The sequence below is a fragment of the Malaclemys terrapin genome, chromosome 8 (genome assembly GCF_027887155.1).
Source record: "Malaclemys terrapin pileata isolate rMalTer1 chromosome 8, rMalTer1.hap1, whole genome shotgun sequence".
NCBI classification, from domain to species: Eukaryota; Metazoa; Chordata; order Testudines; family Emydidae; genus Malaclemys; species Malaclemys terrapin.
In genome coordinates, this window is record NC_071512.1 from 437,876 (window position 1) to 460,572 (window position 22,697).

The window sequence follows — 22,697 nt, forward strand, 5'->3', positions numbered from 1 at the left end:
TCCGACTCCCCAGCGAGGGAAGGAGGCGCCCAAGGGCGGCAATTTACCCCCTTCAGATCTCTCGCACACACCACTCCATTTCTCAGCCAATCAGCAATCAGGAATCTGTCTCCCGCTTTGATTGGATGAGATGCGCGGGCTGCTACCCAATAGGAATAATAGTTGTTAGTGCCGCTAAGCGCGTTGTGGCTGTCGGGCTGTGATTGGTCGGAGAGGGTATGGGCAAGATGGCGGCTACTGCGGTTGTGCCCGGTTTGGGAAGCTGCGATTTCTCTGACTTGCGCGAGATCAAGAAGCAGCTTCTGAGTGTGGCGGAGCGGAGCCGTGAGCGGGGCCTGCAGCACAGCGGGAAATGGTGAGGGGGGGCCCGGGGAGCGGGGCTCGCGGCACGGCGGGAGAGGGTGAGGGGGGGCCCGGGGAGCGGGGCTCGCGGCACGGCGGGAGAGGGTGAGGGGGGGCCCGGGGAGCGGGGCTCGCGGCACGGCGGGAGAGGGTGAGGGGGGGCCCGGGGAGCGGGGCTCGCGGCACGGCGGGAGAGGGTGAGGGGGGGCCCGGGGAGCGGGGCTCGCGGCACGGCGGGAGAGGGTGAGGGGGGGCCCGGGGAGCGGGGCTCGCGGCACGGCGGGAGAGGGTGAGGGGGGGCCCGGGGAGCGGGGCTCGCGGCACGGCGGGAGAGGGTGAGGGGGGGCCCGGGGAGCGGGGCTCGCGGCACGGCGGGAGAGGGTGAGGGGGGGCCCGGGGAGCGGGGCTCGCGGCACGGCGGGAGAGGGTGAGGGGGGGCCCGGGGCGTAATGGGGATGGTGTTGGTGTGCGTCTGCCCTGCTGCCAATACCTCCTCCCCGGTTCTTGGGCATGCCAGGTGCCTGGGTCCTTGCTGAGCGTTGCAGCTGCTTCTGGGGTGGGGGGCACTATCCCAGCTGGGGTGGGGGGCACTATCCCAGCTGGGGTGGGGGGCACTATCCCAGCTGGGGTGGGGCCTGGGGCCTGGGGCCTGCGTGAGGGCTGGGGATGTGTGTGCGGTGTGGTCTGTGGGGTGTTAATGTGTTTGAGGTCTCTTGGTTTCAGGGCCTCTGAGCTGGCATTTGCCCTGGATCCTCTGCCCCTGAGCGAGCTGCCTGCTGCTCCTGTGCTCACAGAGGTATGGATGGCAAAGACAATGACACCAGCCTGAAATGAGCAGAAGGGGCTGTCTCTCTTGGGTGACCTCCCCTTACACCCAAAATGTTTTGCCTCTAATATGTGAATGGTCCTGTGCGAGGAGACCTCAAGGCCTAGCAGTGCATCCTGCTATGCTCCATTTGACAGAGGCAACTCCATTTTTATTACGGGTGCATTAGGACTGCTGTGGTGTTGCCCTTGCTGTATTACGACCAAAGCAGGGGACCATCTTATCACACTGTTGTTCCTTGAGCTGGTCGCAATCCCATCCAAGTTTGTAGCATAGATAGTACCTCAACTATGTTCTGAACTACAATAAAACTCCGGACATAAGTTTAAAAGTGTTGGTTTAGGGAATACAATTGAGGTCTAATCTGTGCTGCGGAATAGAATAATGTTATAACTAATTGAGGACCGCTCCCTGTAGTGTAGAGGGCTTTGCATTGAGAGCCCTTTCTCAGATGGGTGTTAAACTTTTCAAAACAATTACTCTTTGAGCTCAAATTTGGGGAAGTTTGTTCTCTGCCCAAAGGTGAATTTCTATTGGAAAGTTGTTAGCTTTCTCTTCAGCTCTTTACTCATCTGTAAGTATATATGAAAGATGATGGAGTCTTTCACTTCAAGAACATTTCAGGTGTTTTTATTTGTATCGGGCTACCCAAAAACTCATCAACGTCAAGTTCAACCTGAGCCTTTTCCTAGTCCTTACTGAGGAATATACTTTGCTAGGGCTGTAAAATAAAATATAAATGGTTGGAACTAGCACTGTTAGTTGATATCCTTGATGATCTAAAGTCACACTAAGGACAGTATCCAGATACTGCAAAAATCTGTGTTAAAACAACATTATAGAAGTGCATTCCACAAAAATCAGAAATTTCAAACTTGAGTCCCATAATAATCATAACTTGGCCTCCATTTATGTGTACTTAATTGCAATGTATACTGTTGCCTTAAGAGTATGCTTTAGTACAGTGGTGCTCAAACTGTGGGTTAGGACACCAAAGTGGGTCGCGACCCCGTTTTAATGGGGTCGCCAGGGCTGGCGTTAGACTTGCTGGGACCCAGGACTGAAGCCCAAGCCCCACCGCTGGGGCCGAAGCTGAAGCCCAAGATCATTTTTGTTGTCAGAAGGGAGTCATGGTGCAATAAAGATTGAGGACCACTGCTTTAGTATGTATATGCACAGTGGCTGAAAGTTGTTCTGGGAACCATAGCGTGATTTCCCAGAATTTTATGTCTTTCTTTTGTAACAATATATTAAGCCATACATCTAACAGTAGATTCATAGACTTCAAGGCCAGACGGGACCATCATGATCATCTAGTCTGACCTCCTGCATGTTGCAGGCCTTAGAGCCTCGCCCACCCACTTTTGTAATAGACCAATAACCTCTGGTTGAGTTAAACACTTAAAGTTACAGAGAATCCACCATTTACTCTAATTCAAACCTCTGAGTGACCCATGCCCCATGCTGCAGAGGAAGGTGAAAACCCCCCAGGGTATCTGCCAATCTGGCCTGGGGGGATATTCCTTCCCATCTCTAAATATGGCAGTCAATTGGACCCTGAGCATTTTGGCAAGACCCGACAGCTGGGAAAGAATTCTCTAGTAGTAACAGAGAGCCCTCCCCATCTAGTGTCCCATTACTGTCTGTTGAAGATATTTGCTGCTATTAGTCGCAGATCGGTTACATGCCATTGTAGGTAGTCTCACTATACCATCCCCTCCACAAACTTATCAAGCTCAGTCTTGAAATCAGGTTTTTTTTTTTCTTCTCCCTCCCCCCCCGCGCTATCTTTGGAAGGCTGTTTCAGAATTTCACTCCTCTGATAGTTAACTTCATCTAATTTCAAGCCTAAACTTGTTGGTAGCCAGTTTATATCCATTTGTTCTTTTGTCAACATTGATGCTTAATGTAACTTGTCTCCCTCCCTAGTGTTTATCCCTCTGATGTATTTATAGAGAGCAATCATATCTCCCCTCAGTCTTCTTTTGGTTAGGCTAATCAAGCCAAGCTCTCTTGAGTCTCCTCTCATAAAACAGGTTTTCTATTCCTCTGATCATCCTAGTAGCCCTTTGCTGTACCTGTTCCAGTTTGAATTCATCTTTCTTAAATGTGGGAGACCAGAATTGCACACAGTATTCCAGATGAGATCTCACCAGTGCCTTGTATAATGGTACTAACACTTCCCTGTCTCTACTGGAAATACCTCACCTGATGCATTCTAAGATTGTATTAGTCATTTTCACGACCGCATCACGTTGACTCATAGTTATCCTGTGATCCACCAATACACCCAAGTCTCTCTGCTCCTCTGTCGCTTCCAACTGGTAAGTCCCCAGTTTACAGCAAAAATTCTTGTTAGTCCCTAAGTGCATGATTTTGCACTATTAAATTTCATCTCATATCTATTACTTCAGTTTTCAAGGTCGTCCAAATGCAAAAATAAAAAAACTGTTAACACAGCATTAAGGCAGCAAAGTTAAAATCATAAAAACAAGAATGTAGTAATTGCTGTAACCAATCAGGGATGCATCTAGTACAGTATCCTGTTTTTTACAGGGATCAATACCAGATGCTTCAAAGGAAGCTATAATCTCTGTAACGGACAGCTGTGGAATACCTGACTACAGAGCAAGTTTCTTCCTAATACTACATAATCCCTAATCCCTGTCATATCTCTGAGCTGTTCTAATCTTAATTTCTGACATGGAAGCCTTCTGGTCTCTGATAACTTTCCTGGCTTGACTCTAGACCCCTTCTGTTTCTTTTGTATCTTTCTTTAATATGAAGTGTTCAGAACTGAGCAGTTTTCCAAGTGAGGGCATACCACTGATTTATAAAATGACCTAGTAAATCACATGCAGACTGAACTTGGAAATCATGGTTATTAATATTATTCACAACTTTTCCCACTCTTTTAAAAGCCCAAATCAGTATAATCCAAGAACAAATTCCTAATGTGAAACTTGTAGACTAATGTTACTAACCAGCATTTTCAGTAGCTCAAGACCATTCTGCAAGAAACAAATTGTGTACAGGCCTCCACCATTTTGTAGGGAGAATGAGGCAATAATTGGGCAATGATTAAAGATGTGCTTCTACAAAAGATAATCTGGTTTCTGACTACACCAATTTAGTTTGTAATTGATGCGTTATAAAGCATGGCTAAATATAAGTCTTACAGTGAGGCTGTAAGGAGGCAGTATAATGAAGGAGATTTTAGAGTTCTCTGGCTTTGTTTAAATTTTCAGTTAAATTACTTGCGTTCCCCTGTCTCTCCCTTCCCCCACCTAAATATATACTCTGCATTCATTTCTGCTCGGCATTCAGCTAACTTATCTATTCTAGTGGTTGATCATTTAATATTTTATTTTCTGGAATTTCACTGTTTTCATACGTTGTTGCAAACTAAGATTTAAATCTTCTTTACATAAAAGGACTGGGTGGTTGGGATGAGGAGTGGGGGACAATGTCTGAAAGTATTCAATTTTTATTTGGTGTGGCAGAGAATATTAAATCTGAGCTTCCAGAGCAGTGTTTTTCTTTTTTCCTTCCTAACCATTTGTCACCATGAGAAGACTTCCAAGGAACACAAAACTGTTGATTTCATGAACTCTCTCCACTTTAGGAGGATGCTCGTGATTTGGATGCTTACACATTAGCTAAGTCTTATTTCGATCTGAAGGAGTATGACAGGGCTGCATACTTTCTGCGGGGATGCAAGAGCCAGAAGGCCTACTTCTTGTACATGTACTCCAGATACCTGGTAAGACAACGAGGAAAGACATCCTTTAATACTGAATTTGCCCCTTCTGTCTTCCCACAGAGCCTTGCGGGTTATAGTCTTCCACTTATTCTCTTCCCAGCAACAATCTAGAAAGCCAGGTTAATCCCTTGTTTCCTTGCTAAACCTAACAGAATTTTTTGTTGGTGCTGTTGGGAGCTAGACTCAGGTGCTGTTAACAGAATTATACTGCAACCTGTGGAATAATGTATTCTCTTTTTACAGTCAGGAGAAAAGAAGAAAGATGATGAAACAGTGGATAGTCTGGGTAAGGATCTGCTTTTCTCAGTGGGAATAGAGAACCCAAGCTAATGAAAACAGAACTGCCAACATCATCTCTTTATGCAAACCATAATGGCTTTGTGGCCTGAGAGACTGTGGTTGGGCAGTGTAGCTCTGTCTGCTGGGCCTATGCATGGTTGTATATTCCTAAAGGCATTTGCCACAGATTCTCAATGGCTGACCCATTCCTAAAGAATGTAGGTCACCCTTAAAGGAAGGGGGATGGATTGGGTGTCTTTCTAAAAGATATGGTCTAGGAATTATTTTGGGGAAGTTCTATGGCTTGTGCTGTACAGGAGATCTGGCCTTAGACGCTATCAAGTCTACACACCTGTGACTGAAAAGGATTAGAGGTCATAATAAACAAGCAACTGTGATACTGTAGCAAAAAGAGCTAATCTGATCCTTGGATGTATAAACGGGAGTAGGGAGGTGACTTTTACCTCCTGTATACAGTACTGGTCAGATCAGTACAGGAATACTATGTTCAATACTGGTGTCAACATTTTAAAATGTGTTTAGTTTACCAAAAATATTGAGAAGTGACTTGATTAGTATATACCATTATTTTTTAACAGTGAAGGTGATTAACCATAGGAACAAACTACTAAAGGATGTGTAAAAAGCAACAGAGTCCTGTGGCACCTTTAAGACTAACAGATGTATTGAAGCATAAGCTTTCGTGGGTGAATGCCCACTTCGTCAGACGCAAAGATGTGGTGGATTCTCTATTACTTGGATGTCTTTAAATCAAGACTGCATGTCTTTCTAAAAGATGCTTCAGTTCCACCAGAAGTTATGAACTTGATACAGGAATTACTAGGTGAAATTCTGTGCCTGTTATGCATGAGATTAGACTAGGTGATTGCAATGGTACTTTTCTGGTCTTCAAAAATCTGACTCTCTAAACTGGTGAAGCCACAAGCCAATGAAGGATCTTGAAAGCCAGGCAATCACTGAAAGCCAGTTGTGCTTCTTTTTGCAGGCCCCTTGGAGAAAGGACAGGTGAAGAATGAAGCACTAAGAGAGCTAAGGGTGGAGCTTAGCAAGAAACACAAAGCACAGGAGCTGGATGGTTTTGGCCTTTATCTGTAAGTGTCTGGGAGTTTTCATATGAACCCTCGCCTGAGGAGGTGGGATGGGGATGCAGTAACCTCTGGAGCACTCTGTTCTTCCTCTGCCATTTTCCTAAGGGAGAAATAGTATCTTTTTGGAGAATTAGCAAACATCCTGTTTAGTGACTGGTAAGATTGCAGCAGGACATGCCCGATCCACATTAAAGGGAAAGACTAATCTGGAGATGGAAGGGAATGTCTTACTATGTGTGTGGATGTGTTATTGACAGCATTGTGTATTCCTTTGCATCTTCATATTGATAAGTCTTTCCCCTTAACTTATTTCCACACTTTTAAGGTTTGGGATCAATAGTATGTCCTGCTGCAATAGTAAATGCCACTGAATTTAGGTTTTTTTGTTTGCTAATTTCCTAGGTGTGTGTGTGTGTGTGTCCAGGCAGCTTGCAGGCATTTCACATTTGTGACTGTTCCATTTAATTTCCATTAACTAGCTTTCTCACTTTTGTGTTGCTCCCCTTTCTGAAGTTAAATGTTACTGTGGTGGGCTTTACTGGTATTTTCCTCCTCTAAGGATCTTTAAATTTAATTATATTATGGTCATTATTACTGAGCAATTTGGCTATATTTACCTCTTGGACCAGATCCTGTGCCCCACTTAGGACTAAATCAAGAACTGCCTCTATCCTTGTGGGTTCCAGGACTAGGTGCTCCAAAAAGTGGTCATTATTGACGTCCAGAAACTTTCTCTGTATCCTGTCTTGAGGTGACATGTACCAATCAATATGGGGATAGTTGAAATGCCCCATTAGTGATGCTACAAAAACAAACCCAATAATAATCTCCCTGAGCATTTCACAGTCACCATGACCATCCTGGTCAGGTGGTTGGTAGTATATTTCTGCTGCTATACTCCTATTATTCAAGCATGGAATTTCTATCCATCGAGGTTCTATGGTATCGTTAGATTCATTTAAGATTTTTAGTATATTTGTCTCTATGCTCGCTTCCACATATAGTGCCATTCTCCCACCAGCACAACCTACTGTCATTCCTGTCTATTTTGTACCTCGGTATTACCATGTCCCATTGACTGTCCTCATTCCACCAAGTTTATGATCTCAATATCCTCATTTAATACCAGGCATTCAAATTCACTCATCTTAGTATTTTAGACTTCTAGCATCTGTATATGAGCACTTATAAAATTTGTCATGTTTTAGTTACTGCCTTCATGTGATGAAAAAGAATCCCATTCAATTACATTTGAGTGTTTCGCTTCAGTTCCTACCTGTGCTTAATCAACTTCAGTCCTCTCCTCTTTACTACGATATAGAGAATCCCCTAGGATATAGAGAAGCCTGCTAAACAACCAGTGGGACTATTGGATGACAAAGATGCTAAAGGAGCACTCAAGGATGATAAGGCCATTGTGGAGAAACTAAATGAATTCTTTGCATCGGTCTTCAGGGCTGAGGATGTGAGGGAGATTTCCAAACCTGAGCCATTCTTTTTAGGTGACAAATATGAGGAACTGTCCCAGATTGAGGAGTCATTATCAATTTGTTCCATACCCTTCTCTAAAGTAAACAGTAATAAGTCACCAGGACCAAATGGTATTCACCAAGAGTTCTGAAGGAACTCAAATGTGAAATTGCAGAACTACTAACTAGTTTGTAACTTACCATTTAAATCCGCTTCTGTACCAAATGACTGGAAGATAGCTAATGTGACGTCAATTTTTAAAAAGGGCTCCAGAGGTGATCCCAGCAATTACAGGCCTATAAGCCTGATTTCAATACCGGGCAAACTGGTTGAAATGAACAGAATTGTCAGACATATAGATTAACATAATTTGTTGAGAAAGAGTCACCATGGTTTTAATAAAGGGAAATCATGCCTCAGCAATCTACTAGAATTCTTTGAGGGGTCGACAAGCATGTGGCCCAAGGGGATCCAGTGGTTATAGTGTACTTAGATTTTCAGAAAGCCTTTGACAAGGTCCCTCACCAAAGGCTCTTACGCAAAGTAAGCTGCCACGGGATAAGAGGGAAGGTGCTCTCATGGATTGGTAACTAGTTAAAAGATAGAAAATAAAGGGTAGGTATAAATGGTCAGTTTTCAGAATGGAAAGAGGTAAATAGTGGTGTCCCCCAGCGGTCTGTTCTGGGACCAGTCCTATTCAACATATTCATAAATGATTTGGAAAAAGGGGTAAACAGTGAGGTCACACAATTTGCAGATGATACAAAATTACTAAAGATAGTTAAGACCCAGGCAGACTGTGAAAAGCTACAAAAGGATCTCTCAGAACTGGGGGACTGGGCAACAAAATGGCAGATGAAATTTAATGTTGATAAATGCAAAGTAATGCACATTGGAAAGCGCAGTCCCAACTATACATATAAAATGATGGGGTCTAAATTAGCTGTTACCACTCAAGAAAGAGATTTTGGAGTCATTGTGGATAGTTCTCTGAAAACATACAACCAATGTGCAGTGGTAGTCAAAAAAGCAAACAGAATGCTGGGAATATTTAAGAAAGAGATAGATAATAGGACAGAAAATATCATGTTGCCTCTATATAAATCCATGGTATGCCCACATCTTGAATACTGCATGCAGAGGTGGTTGTCCCATCTCAAAAAAAAATATATATATACTGGAATTGGAAAAGCTTCAGACAAAAGCAGCAAAAATTATTAGGGTTCTGGAACAGCGTCTGTATGAGGAGAGATTAATAAGACTGGGACTTTTCAGCTTGGAAAAGAGACGGCTAAGGGGAGATATGCTTGAGGTCTATAAAATCATGACTGGTGTAGAGAAAGTAGATAAGGAAGTGTTGTTTACTACTTCCCATAACACAAGAACTAGGGGTCACCAAATGAAATTAATAGGCAGCAGGTTTAAAACAAACAAAAGGAAGTATTTCGTCACGCAACGCACAGTCAACCTGTGGAACTCCTTGCCAGAGGATGTTGTGAAGGCCAAGACCATAACATGGTTCAAAAAAATAACTAGATAAGTTCATGGAGGATAGGACCATCAATGGCTATTAGCCAAGATTGGTAGGGATGGTGTCCCTAACTTTTGTTTGCCAGAAGCTGGGAATGGGTGACAGGGAATGGATCACTTGATGATTACCCGTTCTGTTCATTCCCTCTGGGACACCTGGCATTGGCCACTGTCGGTAGACAGGATACTGGGCTAGATGGACCTTTGGTCTGACCCAATATGATCATTCTTATGTTCCTTCTGTTTGAATTAGATGCAACCATACTGTTGCCCCTATCCCCACAGAACTGCAGCAGGATTTGAACCCCCTTGACCTTCAGATCCATGGCTTAGTCTCTTACTACTTGCTGAAGTGCAGGCCCTTTTAAACCAGTCATTGGAGAAGGGCTTGATGCAAACTTTCTCTGTGGGTTACTTAAGCACTTATTAGTCAGCTGTAGAACGCTGATGTTCAGGAATTCTAGATTGTATCCCTGGCTCTGGTACAGGAGTGTGGTTTACAGTGGTTAAAGACAGGATAACCAAAACTGATTAAGTTACACTGAAAGGCTCTGTGGTGCAGTGGATAAAATTGGGGTTAATCTTGTTAGAGACCTGAGTTGTGGGTCTGCAGTGACCTTGCATAAGCTCTCTGCTAACTTATTTGTAAAAATGGGGTGTGTTCAGAAACTCTTCCCTGGGTTTTAGGTTGGGGTTTATGGCCTTAGTCAATAACAAGGTTAGTTAATTGCATGAGAATTCAACCAGTTAGGCATGGGATTTGAACTCCTGGCCTCTTATTTCACAGCTATCTGCTAAAATTTTATGAACGTTTCTATAGACAAACATTACCTATGTATAACTGGTATTAAAGGAATCAACACGGGAGAAGCAACCATGTGGCCAAAAGACAGGTCCCGGCATAAAATAGGTATTTTGCAAAATGGGGGACAGAGGAAAGTGAGACTGATGAAAAATTGCCAGAAGAGTGACTTTTTAATGCTTCTCTCTGTACCATTTTTCAAACCACTCTGAAAAATTCAAATAGGGCTCAAGGTTTATATTCTGTGGCTTGGTTTTTGCTATTTCAATTTGATTTTTACAGAATAAAGATGTAAGGCTCCTGTTAAACTGAACTCTAGTGCTGTTGCTGCACCATAATAGGGAATTTGTCACTGGGGAATTTGATTTTTCCCTTCTTGTAGCCCTGTCACTTGTTTGAGGTTATGACTAGATGGGTACAGCTAGTAGAGGTGGGTGATGCAAAGAGTTATACTGGTATCTTTCTCTACTCAGGTATGGCGTTGTGCTGCGGAAGCTGGACCTGGTGAAAGAGGCCATTGATGTGTTTGTTGAAGCTGCCCACGTTTTGCCTTTGCACTGGGGAGCCTGGCTGGAGCTCTGTAATCTGATCACAGATAAAGAGATGGTAAAATTTAGCGTTAATTTTGTGGTACAAGACAACGGTTGATGGAATAATGTCCTGGGATTGGCATTACCCTTTGTTTTATTCTTAGTTCAGAAGCTCATCAGATAGGCAAGGGAACCTTTACATTGTTTATCTTGTTGAAACCGCTGCTATGCTGCACCTATTTACTGCCATGTAGTCTGGGATGCTTTACTGCAGGCAGGATCTGGTAACCGATTTTTCTTATCTCTGACTTTTCCATCTGAGTCCAACCCCCTACGTAAGTGAAGGCAGCACTTAGAAACAAAAGATAATAACAAATCGAAAGGTAGACGACAGTCAATATGAATTAGAAGTTATTGAAGTATAGAAAGTTGATAAGGAAAGCTAATAACTTCAAGGCAAAATCTCTGGCTGTCAAGAGCAAGAACATCAAGAAGTTTTTTTAAAGTATATCAGGAATGAAAGAAATCCTAACACCTAAGCCCATTACTAGATGGCAGTGGTAAAATTGTTAGTGAAAAGGCAGAAGTGCTCAATACGTTTTCTGTTCTGTTGTTGGAAAGAAGCAGAATTATTTCATATTGAATGAGGATGAACTACTGTACTTTCCAATGCATTAATGACTAAGGATGATACTAAACAGCATCTGCCAGGGGTGAATATTTTTAAATCAGCAGGCCTGGATAACTTAGACTCAGGAGTCCTACAAAAATTGTCTGAGGTGATCTCTGGCCTGTTAATGTTAATTTTTGATAAATCTTGGCATAGTGGGGAAGTTCCTGAAGCCTGGAAGAGTGCTAATGTTGTGCCAATATTCAAAAAGTACCTGTCTGTTGACTTAGATAGTAGTAAGCCAGTTGGTCTGACAAAATAATGGAAAATCCGATTCAATAATTAAACTAATCAACATAGTATTATGGAAAATGTCTTGTCAAACAAAGCTGATTTCATTTTTTTGAAGTGATAATAAATTTGGTTGATGAAGGTAACGGCATAGATAGATATAACTTATTGTTCACTGTTTGTATTGCTGTAGTGCCTTGGAGCCTGTGCTTAATTTGTAATGAAACAGGTTCCGGGGCTCAAGAAATGATTTACTTCATAACTGATGTGGCAAGCACAGAGGTGCCAGGGCTATGAACTGCCGGGGCTCAGCCCTGGCACAAATTAAGCACTGCTCAGAGCCCTAGCCATGGACCAGAACCCCATTGTGCTACGTGCTCTACAAACAGAACGAAAAGGTGGCACTGTGCTTAGAATTCTATAAGGTGTCTGATATTAGATCACATTCTGATCTTAAAAAAAGAGCACTGTACAATGTCAGTAAAGCCCATCACAACTGGATTAAGAACTGGCTAATTGACAGATCTCAAAATGTAGCTGTCAAAGGGGAGTCTTCATCAAATAGAGGTGTTTCTGATGCGGTTTCACAGGGATTGGTATGAGGCTTGATGCTATTCAACGTTTTCATCAGTAATCTGGAAATATAGAATCTGCAGATGACACAGATTGATGGAATGGTAAATAAGGAAAGGGCAGTCTTGTTTGTAGAGCAATCTGGATCTCTTGGTAAGCTGGACCCATTCAAACAAAATGCATTTTATTAAAGTCAAATATAAGGTCATATATCTAGCAACAATGAATGCAGGTCATTCCTACAGAATAGGGGACTGTATCCTGGACGCCTGACTCTGAAAAGGTTTTAAGTGTCATAGTGGACTGTGACGGGGGACCCTGTTGTTGGGCCGGGGATGAGTGGAGTAACAGATTGCAATCACTGGGTTCGAAGGTCCAGAGACGGGTTCCCTGATTGTATCTCTGCTCCTGGGTCCATTGCGTTTTCATTAAATTTTCATGAGCAAATCCTCCGAGCTTCCTAAGGTGCTCCCACAGTTCCAATAAATATGGAACTGACCCCATAACCTGAGACTCTTGTTCCTCCCAGGTCTGTTGGAGGAGGTCCAAGATCCCCCTGGGTTGCCTACCATACAACAGTTCAAACGGGAAGAACTCCGTAGATGCTTGGGGTACCTCCTGCACTGCGAACAGCAAGGCGGGTATCAGTTCATCCCAATGTCTCGGGTCATCCTCAACAAACTTGCAGAGCATTGATTTCAGGGTCCCGTTAAACCTCTCAATGAGGCCATCCATTTGGGAGTGGTAGACAGAAGTCTTCAGGACCTGGATGTTTAGTAGTTTGCACAGCTCCTCAATTAGTCGGGACGAAAAGTTGGCTCCCCGGTTGGTCACTGTCTCTTTTGGTATCCCAACCTGGCCGAACATTTCCAAGTTCTTTTGCTATGGCGGTTGCGGTTGTTGAACGTAAGGGGACAGCCTCAGGACATCGGGTTGCATAGTCTACCACCACCAGTATGTAGCGGAACCCCAAGCTGCTTTTCTCTAAGGGTCCCACCAGGTCCATACCTATCCTTTCAAATGATACTCCTACCACTGGAAGGGGGTTCAGGGCGCCTTGCATATCCCTTTGGGGCTAGCACGTTGGCATTCTGGACAGGAGGCACAGAAGTTGCTCACTTCCTTATGGATGCCTGGCCAGAAAAACCTAAGGGCCACTCGGTGTAGTCTTCTCCTGCCTGAGGTGTCTGGCCCAGGGCACTGATTGAGCCAGACACAGCAAGTCACTTTGGAACTTGTTGTTGGATCCTTCCTGGGTTTGGCAATCTTTGGCCATCTGGTATAGGCATTCATTGTGAACCTCGAAGTGGAGTTCTTGGGGTATTTGTAGGTTGATGCCCCTTTCCTCCTCAGCATTGGACACTTGCTCCCAAGCACGACTCAGGGTGGGGTCCTCCCTTTGCTCCCTCAGGAAGTCCCTGTCAATCATCAGCCATTCACGCTCCACCTCCTCCAGCGTGTCTCCTCCCGTGGGACATGGTCCAGGACCTTGTAAAGGATCAGGGAGTTCCTCCTCTCGTCCTTCCTCTTCTCTTTTGTTTCCGCTGGCAGCTGGTGCCCCCATTCTTGTATAACCTCCCCGAACCACTTGAGGCCCAATCCACTTCTCAGATTCCAACCACCTCCAGCAACAATCCCGGAGCCGCTGAGTCACTGCCTGGGCCCACTGCTCCAGGGGGATACCTCTCCCATCTAAATCACTGACCGAACATTTCGGGGCTCACCCCCCTGTGTGGTCTAAGATGATGGCCTTTACTTTGGCATAATCGAGAGCTTCCGTAGGGTCTAGGCTCCGATAGGCAGTCTGTGCAGGTCCAGTTAACTATGGAGCCACTAGGGTAGCCCAGTGCTCTGGAGGCCAACGGGCTGCAGTGGCGACCCGCTCAAATGTGACCAAGAAGGCCCCCGGGTCGTATCCGAGCCCCATCTTGGCCAGCCTCACTGGTAACCCAGTCAGAGTGCTCTCCAAACCCTGGCTCAACCCGGCAGGTCCGGGTGGTCCCCTCAGTTACAGGAGCGCTTCCATCTGCTGAACTAGCTGCTTTTGCTGAGATTGGTGCTGTGCTGCCAGCTCTCTAATCCACTGCTGCTGTTGCTCTTGGTGCTGAGCCATCTGTTGTTGTTGGGCGGCCATTTGGTGTAGCAACTGGGCTTGTTGTTGCTGGGTAGCCTGCTGCTGCTGGCTTTCCAGCATCCATTTTAATATCTTGTCGGTATCCATAGTGGCTGTGGGGTTTTCTCACTCAGCTCTCTTCGTATTACTCGTCTTAGCAGGACCTGACTGATCCCGCATTCTCCAGCACGTGTGACAACAACAGTTGGAGTTCTGGCCGTCTGGGTAGGATGGAACAATGGTCAGCCTGTAGCCCCCAGGCAGGGCTGGGCAAACAAATAGTCTATGGTGTCCAAGCCTCCTGGCTGGGGCAGGTAGAAATAATTGGGGTTGTGGTCATCTGGGTAGGACAGAACAGCAATCTGTCTATAGCCCCCAGGTGGGGCAGGGCAAAAAACTAGTCTGTAGCCTGTAAGCTTCCTGGATGGGGCAGACAGTAGCAATTGGGGAATCAGCCTCTGGGGCAGGGCAGAACAGCAATCAGTCTATAGCCCCTGGGTGGGTCAGAACAAACAGTCTATGGTCCCCGAATTCCCGGGCTGGGACCGAGAGCAAACAGCAGCCACACCTAGTGATCTGTGGGGTGTGGTAGGGGAACCCGGCCCCTCCCTCTCCACTGGGTTCCGACCCAAGGTCCTATAAAGCCAAGGACTTCCCCGCTGAGGGTTTAGGCATCTGCTTCCACTACAGCCCCTGGGTCACGTCCTACCACAATTTGCATCCCAGGCATCTCCTTGGCTGGCAGCAGTTTGGCGTCCTTGTCAGTCTCCGCAGTCGGCGAGTTGCCCATAGCATAGTCCAGGTCCATGGGCTCCGCTGCTTGGAGAGTCACCAGACCCTCTGGAGAAACCTGCAGTACACATCCTTCCTCCTCTGCAGCCAGCCCTGACTGAGCTGTGCTGCCTCCTTTTATCTGGCTCTTCCACCTCGAGCATGCGCAGCAGGGTGTGGCCTCCTGGGCCCACAGTGATTGGTCCATCCCCATTAGCCCAGGGCAGGGTTGGTACACCCCATCACATGGACCAGTAACTGAACATCAGCTCCCAGGACAATGGTATGGCAAAAAGGGTTAATGTGATACTTGGCTGTGTAAACAAGGGAGTAGTGAGATGATTTTACCTCTGTATATGGCATTGCTGAGACTGATATGGGAATACTGTGTATGTTTTTGTTTTTTGTAGTGGCCATATTTTAAAAAGAGTATTTGAAAAAATTGAGAGGTCCAGAGAGGAGCCACAAAAGTGACATGAGGGTTGGAGAAAATGCCTAAGAGCGAGAGACTTAAAGAGCTCAATCTGGTTAGTTTATCAAAAAGATCAAGTGGTGACTTGATTATCGTGTACAAATATCTTACTGGGGAGAGAATGCCACGTGCTAAAAGGCTTTTTAATCTACTGGAGATGATCAAAACACGAAACAATCAGTGGAAGTTAGATAAACTCAAATTAGAAATAAGGTATACGTTTTTAGCAGTGAGGATGATTTAACATAGGAACAAACTACCAAGGAAGCTGTGGATTCTCCATCTCTTGAAATCTTCGGATCAATGCTGGATGTCTTTCTGGAAGATATATTTTAGCCAAATAAGTTATTGGGCTCAGTGCAGGAATAACTGGATGACATTTTATGGCTTGTGTTTTATATAGGACATTGGACTAGATGTCCCTTCTGGCCTTAAAAAAATCTACTAATCTGTGGTCAGGATTGAATTCCTTCTATAGAATGTCTGATATTAAGTTGATAGAATCCTTTACTTCACACTCTTGTTTCTTGGTCTTTGCACCACTGGGTGGAGTTAGCTTATGCTCAAATAAATTTGTTAGTCACAAGTACTCCTGTTCTCCTTAGACAAAAAGAAGGATTTGTTGGGGGAGGAGGGAAGTGTTGCCCTTTGTCCTCTAAAGATCCAGCCACTGGGTGAAGAGAGAGCTGATGTTTTCCCTTTTCTGCAGGAGGCATTGAGGTGATGTGGATTGTCCTCTTAGTATGTTTTTTGTTTGGTTGTTGCCAGCTGAAGTGCCTGTCCTTGCCAGATACCTGGATGAAGGAGTTTTTCCTGGCGCACATTTACACAGAGCTGCAGCTGATAGAAGAGGCTCTGCAGAAGTACCAGAGTCTCATTGATGCAGGATTCTCCAAGAGCACCTACATCATTTCCCAGATCGCAGTTGCCTACCACAATATCAGAGGTCAGTGAACTCAGCTAAGGGGGGAGCCTCCTGCTACAAACTCTGCATCAATCAGTAGCACTCACTGATGTTTGCCTTCCTCTGTCTGTAGATATAGACAAAGCTCTCTCTATCTTCAATGAACTAAGGAAACAAGATCCATACAGGATAGAAAACATGGACACCTTCTCCAACTTGCTGTATGTCCGGGTGAGCACCCTTTCTTTCACCCACACTCCTCTGCAATAAATTACACCAGCTCACACAGCAAGCATTTTATGGCTTCTTAGTAGAATACCTGAGTTAAGTCTATCCAATCATATGAATGCTAACGAGTTTCTCTGGCCATAAATTTGCAGCTGTCTTCTTTCCCCCTCCTCCCCGTGGACTGGTATGCTTGGTGTGCATTTCTGATCTCCCTATCCCTCTTCCCTTTGAAGTGGTGTCACACTTGTCCCCCCAGCAATCTTTTTCTTTTTTTCTACCAGAGTATGAAGCCTGAGCTGAGCTATCTGGCTCACAATCTGTGTGAGATTGACAAGTATCGTGTGGAGACCTGCTGTGTGATAGGTGAGAGGCAACTCTTCTACTAGTTTGTCACCCAGGCTACAGGGAGTGGGAAGGCAGCTTACTGATCCCTCTCCACAGGAATTGTTAGCAGGTCTGTTGAGGCTAGGCTGGCTGAAGCAGCTCTCACTCATGGTAAAACAGCAGATGAAATGATGTAGCAGCAAAAGAAGTCAATGCAGTGTTGGCAGTGCACAGAGATGATGATGCAGGCCTTTGGTAGGGTGGATTGGTGGTGGGGTCTCTATGCAGCTTTGAGATACTGGAATACTGTTGTTTGGTTCTGGGCACTTAGTACCCAAATAAATAAGTGGAATTTATTAATTTGTGGAATAGTTTTCCAAGGTAAGGGGTGGGAGCTTCATTGGTTTGCACAAATGAAATGGATTGGACAAGACACTGGATTGGCCAAAGTGAGGTCAGACTGGGGCTTGGAGTTATGCAGTGAACTGGATCTGACTTAACAGGTTTCTCCCTTCTCTAATTTATATGGAAAAAATAATAGATGCCGCAGCTTGTATCTGTTTCCGAATCTCCTGCTTCTTTTTCCTGTTCACTTTATTCCTCTGACCATCCTCTAGGGAATTACTATAGTCTACGCTCTCAGCATGAAAAAGCAGCACTCTATTTCCAGAGAGCCTTGAAACTGAATCCTCGGTATCTTGGAGCCTGGACTCTCATGGGACATGAGTACATGGAAATGAAGAACACATCTGCAGCTATCCAGGCTTATAGGTGTGTGTGGAGGAGCTATGCAAGGCAGAGAATGGCCTCTGGGAGTGCATGAAGTAATGACAGGTTTGGGCGGAAGGGGAGGAGTATCTTGTGTGGCCTTGTTAGGAGCCCTCTTTTGTTGGTCCATATTCCAACCCCTCTATGGGGAGGGTTCCCATAGAGGATGGAACTCGGCTGTTCTCAGTGGTGGCAGATGACAGAACAAGGAGCAATGGTCTCAAGTTGCAGTGGGGGAGGTCTAGGTTGGATATTAGGAAACACTATTTCACTAGGAGGGTGGTGAAGCACTGGAATGGGTTACCTGGGGAGGTGGTGGAATCTCCATCCACAGAGGTTTTTAAGGCCTGGCTTGACAAAGCCCTGGCTGGGATGATTTAGTAGGGGTTGGTCCTGCTTTGAACAGGGGGTTGGACTAGATGACCTCCTGAGGTCCCTTCCAGCCCTGATATTCTATGATTCGTAACCCCGTGAACTCCGACTTGCTTTGGATCCTGCCTGTTTCCGAACACTTACACCGCTTTCTCTTTTCTTTGGCAGACATGCAATAGAGGTGAACAAGAGGGACTACAGAGCCTGGTATGGACTGGGACAAACCTATGAGATCCTCAAGATGCCATTTTACTGTCTGTATTACTACCGACGGGCCCACCAGCTCAGGTAAAGCTGGGAACGTAGCCATAACTGTTGGCAGTTCAGAGTGACCGCTATAAGCTGAGTTGCAGGAGGTATCAATGACTTAGTGTATGCAGTCTCGTTGAAGTGATTACGTTCTGTAGAGATTCTATTCAGCCTCTTTAGAGGCATCAATAAAGGTTTAGTACTCCATGTATCAGCAGGGTATAGAAGAGTGTGGTTAGGTAGTGTATGTAGGGCTGGATTTTGGTGGTAGGGTCCATCCTTCAGTTAGCTTGAGACAATACCATGTTCTGAGGTAGCTTGACTGGCTGTTGTTTCTCACAGACCCAACGATTCCCGTATGCTGGTTGCTCTGGGAGAGTGTTATGAGAAACTCAATCAGCTGGTGGAAGCCAAAAAGGTAAGTGAGGGCTCAGACGTGCTGTGGGGCAGGCAGGGCATCCAGGTGGCTGCCAGGGAAGCAGGCAGAGGCACAAGTCTCGTTAGTACTTCCGGTCCTCCTGAGCTGTCTTCCTCTGCATACCTAAAACGTAATGGATGCGGGATAGTGCTCATAATGTCCTCTTCAGTCGTGAACTTGATCCCAGGGTGGGAGTGGGGAGCTGTGTGCAGTCTGGGCCTAATCTTAGCAGGTTCCTGTTATAATTGTGACTTCAGGGGAAGTTCTGCACTAACCATCTGCCCTGAGCAGTTGGTGAATTTGTCTGCTGCGGCCTTCCAGAAAACCAGCTCTCTTCATGCATCTCTGCTTGAGGGCATTGCAGTGACTGGGTCTGTATGTGACTGGCGTGAAACCACTGCATGCTAGAGAAGACATTTTGCTGAGGTGCTTGTGTGACTTTTTCCCTTCTTGGCAGTGTTATTGGAGAGCTTATGCTGTGGGAGATGTGGAGAAAATGGCATTGGTGAAACTAGCCAAGTGAGTATGGCTCAGCATTTATTCTCAGTGTTCTGTGAAAAGCACTTTGAGATCTGAAGGGCTAGGTATTATTTAGATGTGCTATTCGTGGTATCCCTAGGTCTATGGAAACTGCAACTCCTATCCTAATGTCCAGCCTCAGCTCTGAAAAAGAGCCTCTGTTTGCATGTGATGTCAGCTAAGGAACCTAGAAACCCATAGTAACTCTGGCAGGCAGTGTTAGTAACTAGTTGCTATGCTGGTGGGTGGTCTGTTACGCTGTCCCTCAGGCATGGGGTGTTGTCTGTCTGCTTCTAGGGGCCTGGGCCTGGCTGCAGCTAGTAAAGCACGGTCCAGAACTTGCTCGTGTTTGGGAGAGGCCCTTTCTAAAGGCCTGTCCAGGACAGACAGAAATTCTTGTTTTGGGTCTCTTCCATGCTATGTTTTTTACCCAATTTCTCTCCTTTCCAGGCTGCATGAACAGCTGAATGAATCAGAACAGGCTGCTCAGTGCTACATCAAATACATCCAGGATATCTATTCCTGTGGGGTGAGTCAGTGGTAGCGGGAGAGGAGGGAGAAGTGAGGGAGAATGATGTAGAACTATCTTCCAGATCAGCTCTTGCTGTTTCTTTACTGTGCTGTAGGAGATAGTGGAGCACCTGGAGGTGAGCACTGCCTTCCGCTACCTAGCCCAATATTACTTCAAGTGTAAACTCTGGGATGAAGCCTCTGCCTGTGCTCAGAAATGCTGTGCATTCAATGATGTGAGTAGCCAATCTCCCTTTCTTAGGGGGAGTCTTACCTTGATCTCTGTTTCTTCTGGGAGTCAGAGCAGTCCTTCTGTTGAAGGAGCATGGGCTGCATCCACCTGGAGTGGATGATCCTCATCTATGTGAGAAGACCCCCAGTGCTGCTGCTCACCTATTTCCTGCTGTTGCTTCTTAGTAACTAGTTGAAGTTCTGGGGCTAAGGGTTGCACTGGTTTGGCATTCAATAGTACAAAAATAACTTAGGACTTGTAGTGGTCTGCAGATCTCTAGCAGGAAACCCCACCATCTTTCTGCAGGAACTAATGGACTTACTGTACAATGTGCTACTGGAATCTCCCATGTTTCTTGTTATCTGTGATCTTTCCCATTGACAGTGCAAAGAATACAGAAGTACTTGGTATCCTGGCATGTGTGGAATCTGAGATTCTCTCAGGCCATAGTTGGGCACTCTGGATTTCCATGTCAGCCCAGGAGGGGATGTTGTGGACGACATCAGCCTAAAACTTGCCGCCTCTCTCAAGCAAAGCTGTCTAGAATTTGAGAAGAGAAGACCAGAGCCTGAGTCTCTTAAAGTCTTTGCTATTGCCAGTCTATTTTGTGGAAGGTGCCTAGATGTTATGGTGACGTGGCAGTATAGATATGTAAGATAATCAGGTGTGCAAAGCAAGTAACCTACACGTCAAAGGGCTGGGAAGAGGATATTAGAGGATCTGTTTTACCTTAAACCTTGCTGTTAATAGCTGGAAAACCAACATCCTTTACTATGTGATATGGTGTCTTGCAACCCCAGTGAAAGCCAATCTAGTGTTGTTGCATGATTGTTCACATTGCTGCTGAATTTGACTCTGAAGCTTCTTTGCCCCAATCTACATGAAGTATGGAATTGACCTACTAATGCAGTATTCTGACTCTTTTCAGACAAGAGAAGAAGGGAAGGCCCTACTGAGACAGATTTTACAACTACGCAACCAAGGGGAAACCTCCTCCACAGAGATGTCTGCTCCCTTCTTCCTCCCTGCATCTCTGTCGTCCAACAACACTCCCACACGGAGAGTATCCCCACTCAACCTGTCTTCAGTTACACCATGAATTGTGCTGGTACTTCTCTGGGCCAGCCTAGGGCAAGTGGGGACTTGAACCCATCCTCTAGAAACAACCACCTCATTCCCGCGAAGCTTCGGTCTGGTACAGCCTTCCGTTGGAGGCAGACATCCTGAGAACCCATAGCTGAAGCTAGCTGTTGTCAATGCAGGCAAAGATCATTGTGGAACTAATGTGAAGTGCCTCTGCTGAGATGTCAGAAACCACTATGCTTCTCACGGCTGCGCTCCAAGTGTGTGAGAAGCAACTGCTCCCTAGATGAGGGGGTTTTGTCTGCCTGAGTTGAAACGTGTTTGAAAGTGTTGTCTCTGCTCTGTTAACGCTGAACTCCTTTCAAGGGCCTCAGAGGGACTGCTGCTGCCTACTGCAAGAATTGTCCCCTGCTGGTTTCTCTGTGGACATTTTTCTGCAGCTGCACCCAAGCAAGCACAGTAAGAGGGACGTTTCAGCTTCACTGCTGCCATGAAAGGAAACCACATTTGGGGATTGAGAGGTGGTGTCAGTCTTAAGTGGCCTCACCCAGTAACTGGTTGCTGTTAGGTCTGTGGCTCAGATAGATGTCTTGGCTTTGCTGGTGAGTGGCAAACCAGCTAGTGGGAATTACATCATTAAATGTTGGTAGGCATGTTACTGTCCCTGGGTATTGTCTTGGCACAAATTTCCTTCCCATTCTAACAAACACAATTGAACTAAATATAGAAAAGATCCAATTTTCCATAAGTTCACTGTGGGGGGAAAGGTGGCTAGTAGCTACCTCGCTCAGATTTGAGTAGCCCTGTCCAATGTGCTGTGTGGCAGTTAGTCCTTCAAACTAGTGCAGCAACTTGTTTAGACTTCAACTGCCTGGGGCAGAAGTGGTGGTTAGATGGGCCTGGAACAGTGTCAATTTGACCATTGACCTGCAGTCTGACTTCAGCCAAGTCACTCAATTGCTGTTCAGTTTCATTCTCTAAACTGAGTATATGGAGCTATTTCTACAGGTGCTTGGTTTGTCTGAATGGTTGGAATTTCTATGCACATTCCAGAAGATAAAGGTTTGAGAAGGGTAGAGTATCTTCACTTACATCTTATCTTGGCATTCTGTTGGACAGAGCCTGGGGAAGATTGTTGGAACAGAAACAAACCTGTTTTTGCGGTCTGGAGCTGTAAAGAACAGTTGCCCTACAGTAACTGTGGTTCTTCTGGAGATTGTCCATGCAGATTCCACTCTTGGTGCACATGTGCCCCATGCTCATGAGAACAGGTTTTTTTTGGCTAGCAGTGTCCATTGGGGCTGCTCTCTGGGTGAGCTTGTGCCCTTCCAATCTAAGGGCATTAAGGGTGGAACTACTCCAACTGTCTCAGTTCCTTCATCATTATGGAATCTCATAGGAATAGGACTTTGAAATAGTGGGGAAGGAGGGTAGGCCCTAGAAGCCGAGTGGACAACACATCATGAACCACAGTTACTGTAAGGTAAGGAATTGTTCTTCTTTGAGTGATTGTCCACACAGATTCCTCACTTGGTGACTAACAAGCAGGTGTCTGTTCTTAGGGGTGGGTCTGAGGACTCGGAGTCCTACTTGAATAGAGATTGCAGGA

General features: G+C 45.5%; 1 protein-coding gene across 1 annotated transcript; it reads left to right on the forward strand.

Moving 5' to 3' along the window:
* The first annotated feature begins 218 nt into the window (after positions 1–218).
* Positions 219–21,746, forward strand: CDC23 (cell division cycle 23). The gene is made up of 16 exons (XM_054038676.1): positions 219–355; positions 1,066–1,138; positions 4,794–4,931; positions 5,175–5,217; positions 6,217–6,322; positions 10,595–10,727; positions 16,250–16,427; positions 16,519–16,616; positions 16,895–16,976; positions 17,555–17,708; positions 18,246–18,365; positions 18,669–18,744; positions 19,202–19,263; positions 19,714–19,792; positions 19,890–20,009; positions 20,934–21,746. The coding sequence occupies exons 1-16, from the start codon at positions 219–221 to the stop codon at positions 21,102–21,104; spliced, it is 1,770 nt and encodes a 589-aa protein (XP_053894651.1). The 3' UTR covers positions 21,105–21,746.
* Positions 21,747–22,697: the final 951 nt, after the last annotated feature.

Bases quoted from the DNA above. Each gene is read 5' to 3' on its own strand.
- CDC23 (XM_054038676.1), top strand. From the start codon at position 219: ATGGGCAAGATGGCGGCTACTGCGGTTGTGCCCGGTTTGGGAAGCTGC. The intron at 17,709-18,245 runs GTGTGTGTGGAG...TTTCTTTGGCAG, and splicing joins GCAGCTATCCAGGCTTATAG to ACATGCAATAGAGGTGAACA. The intron at 19,264-19,713 runs GTGAGTATGGCT...TCTCCTTTCCAG, and splicing joins GCATTGGTGAAACTAGCCAA to GCTGCATGAACAGCTGAATG.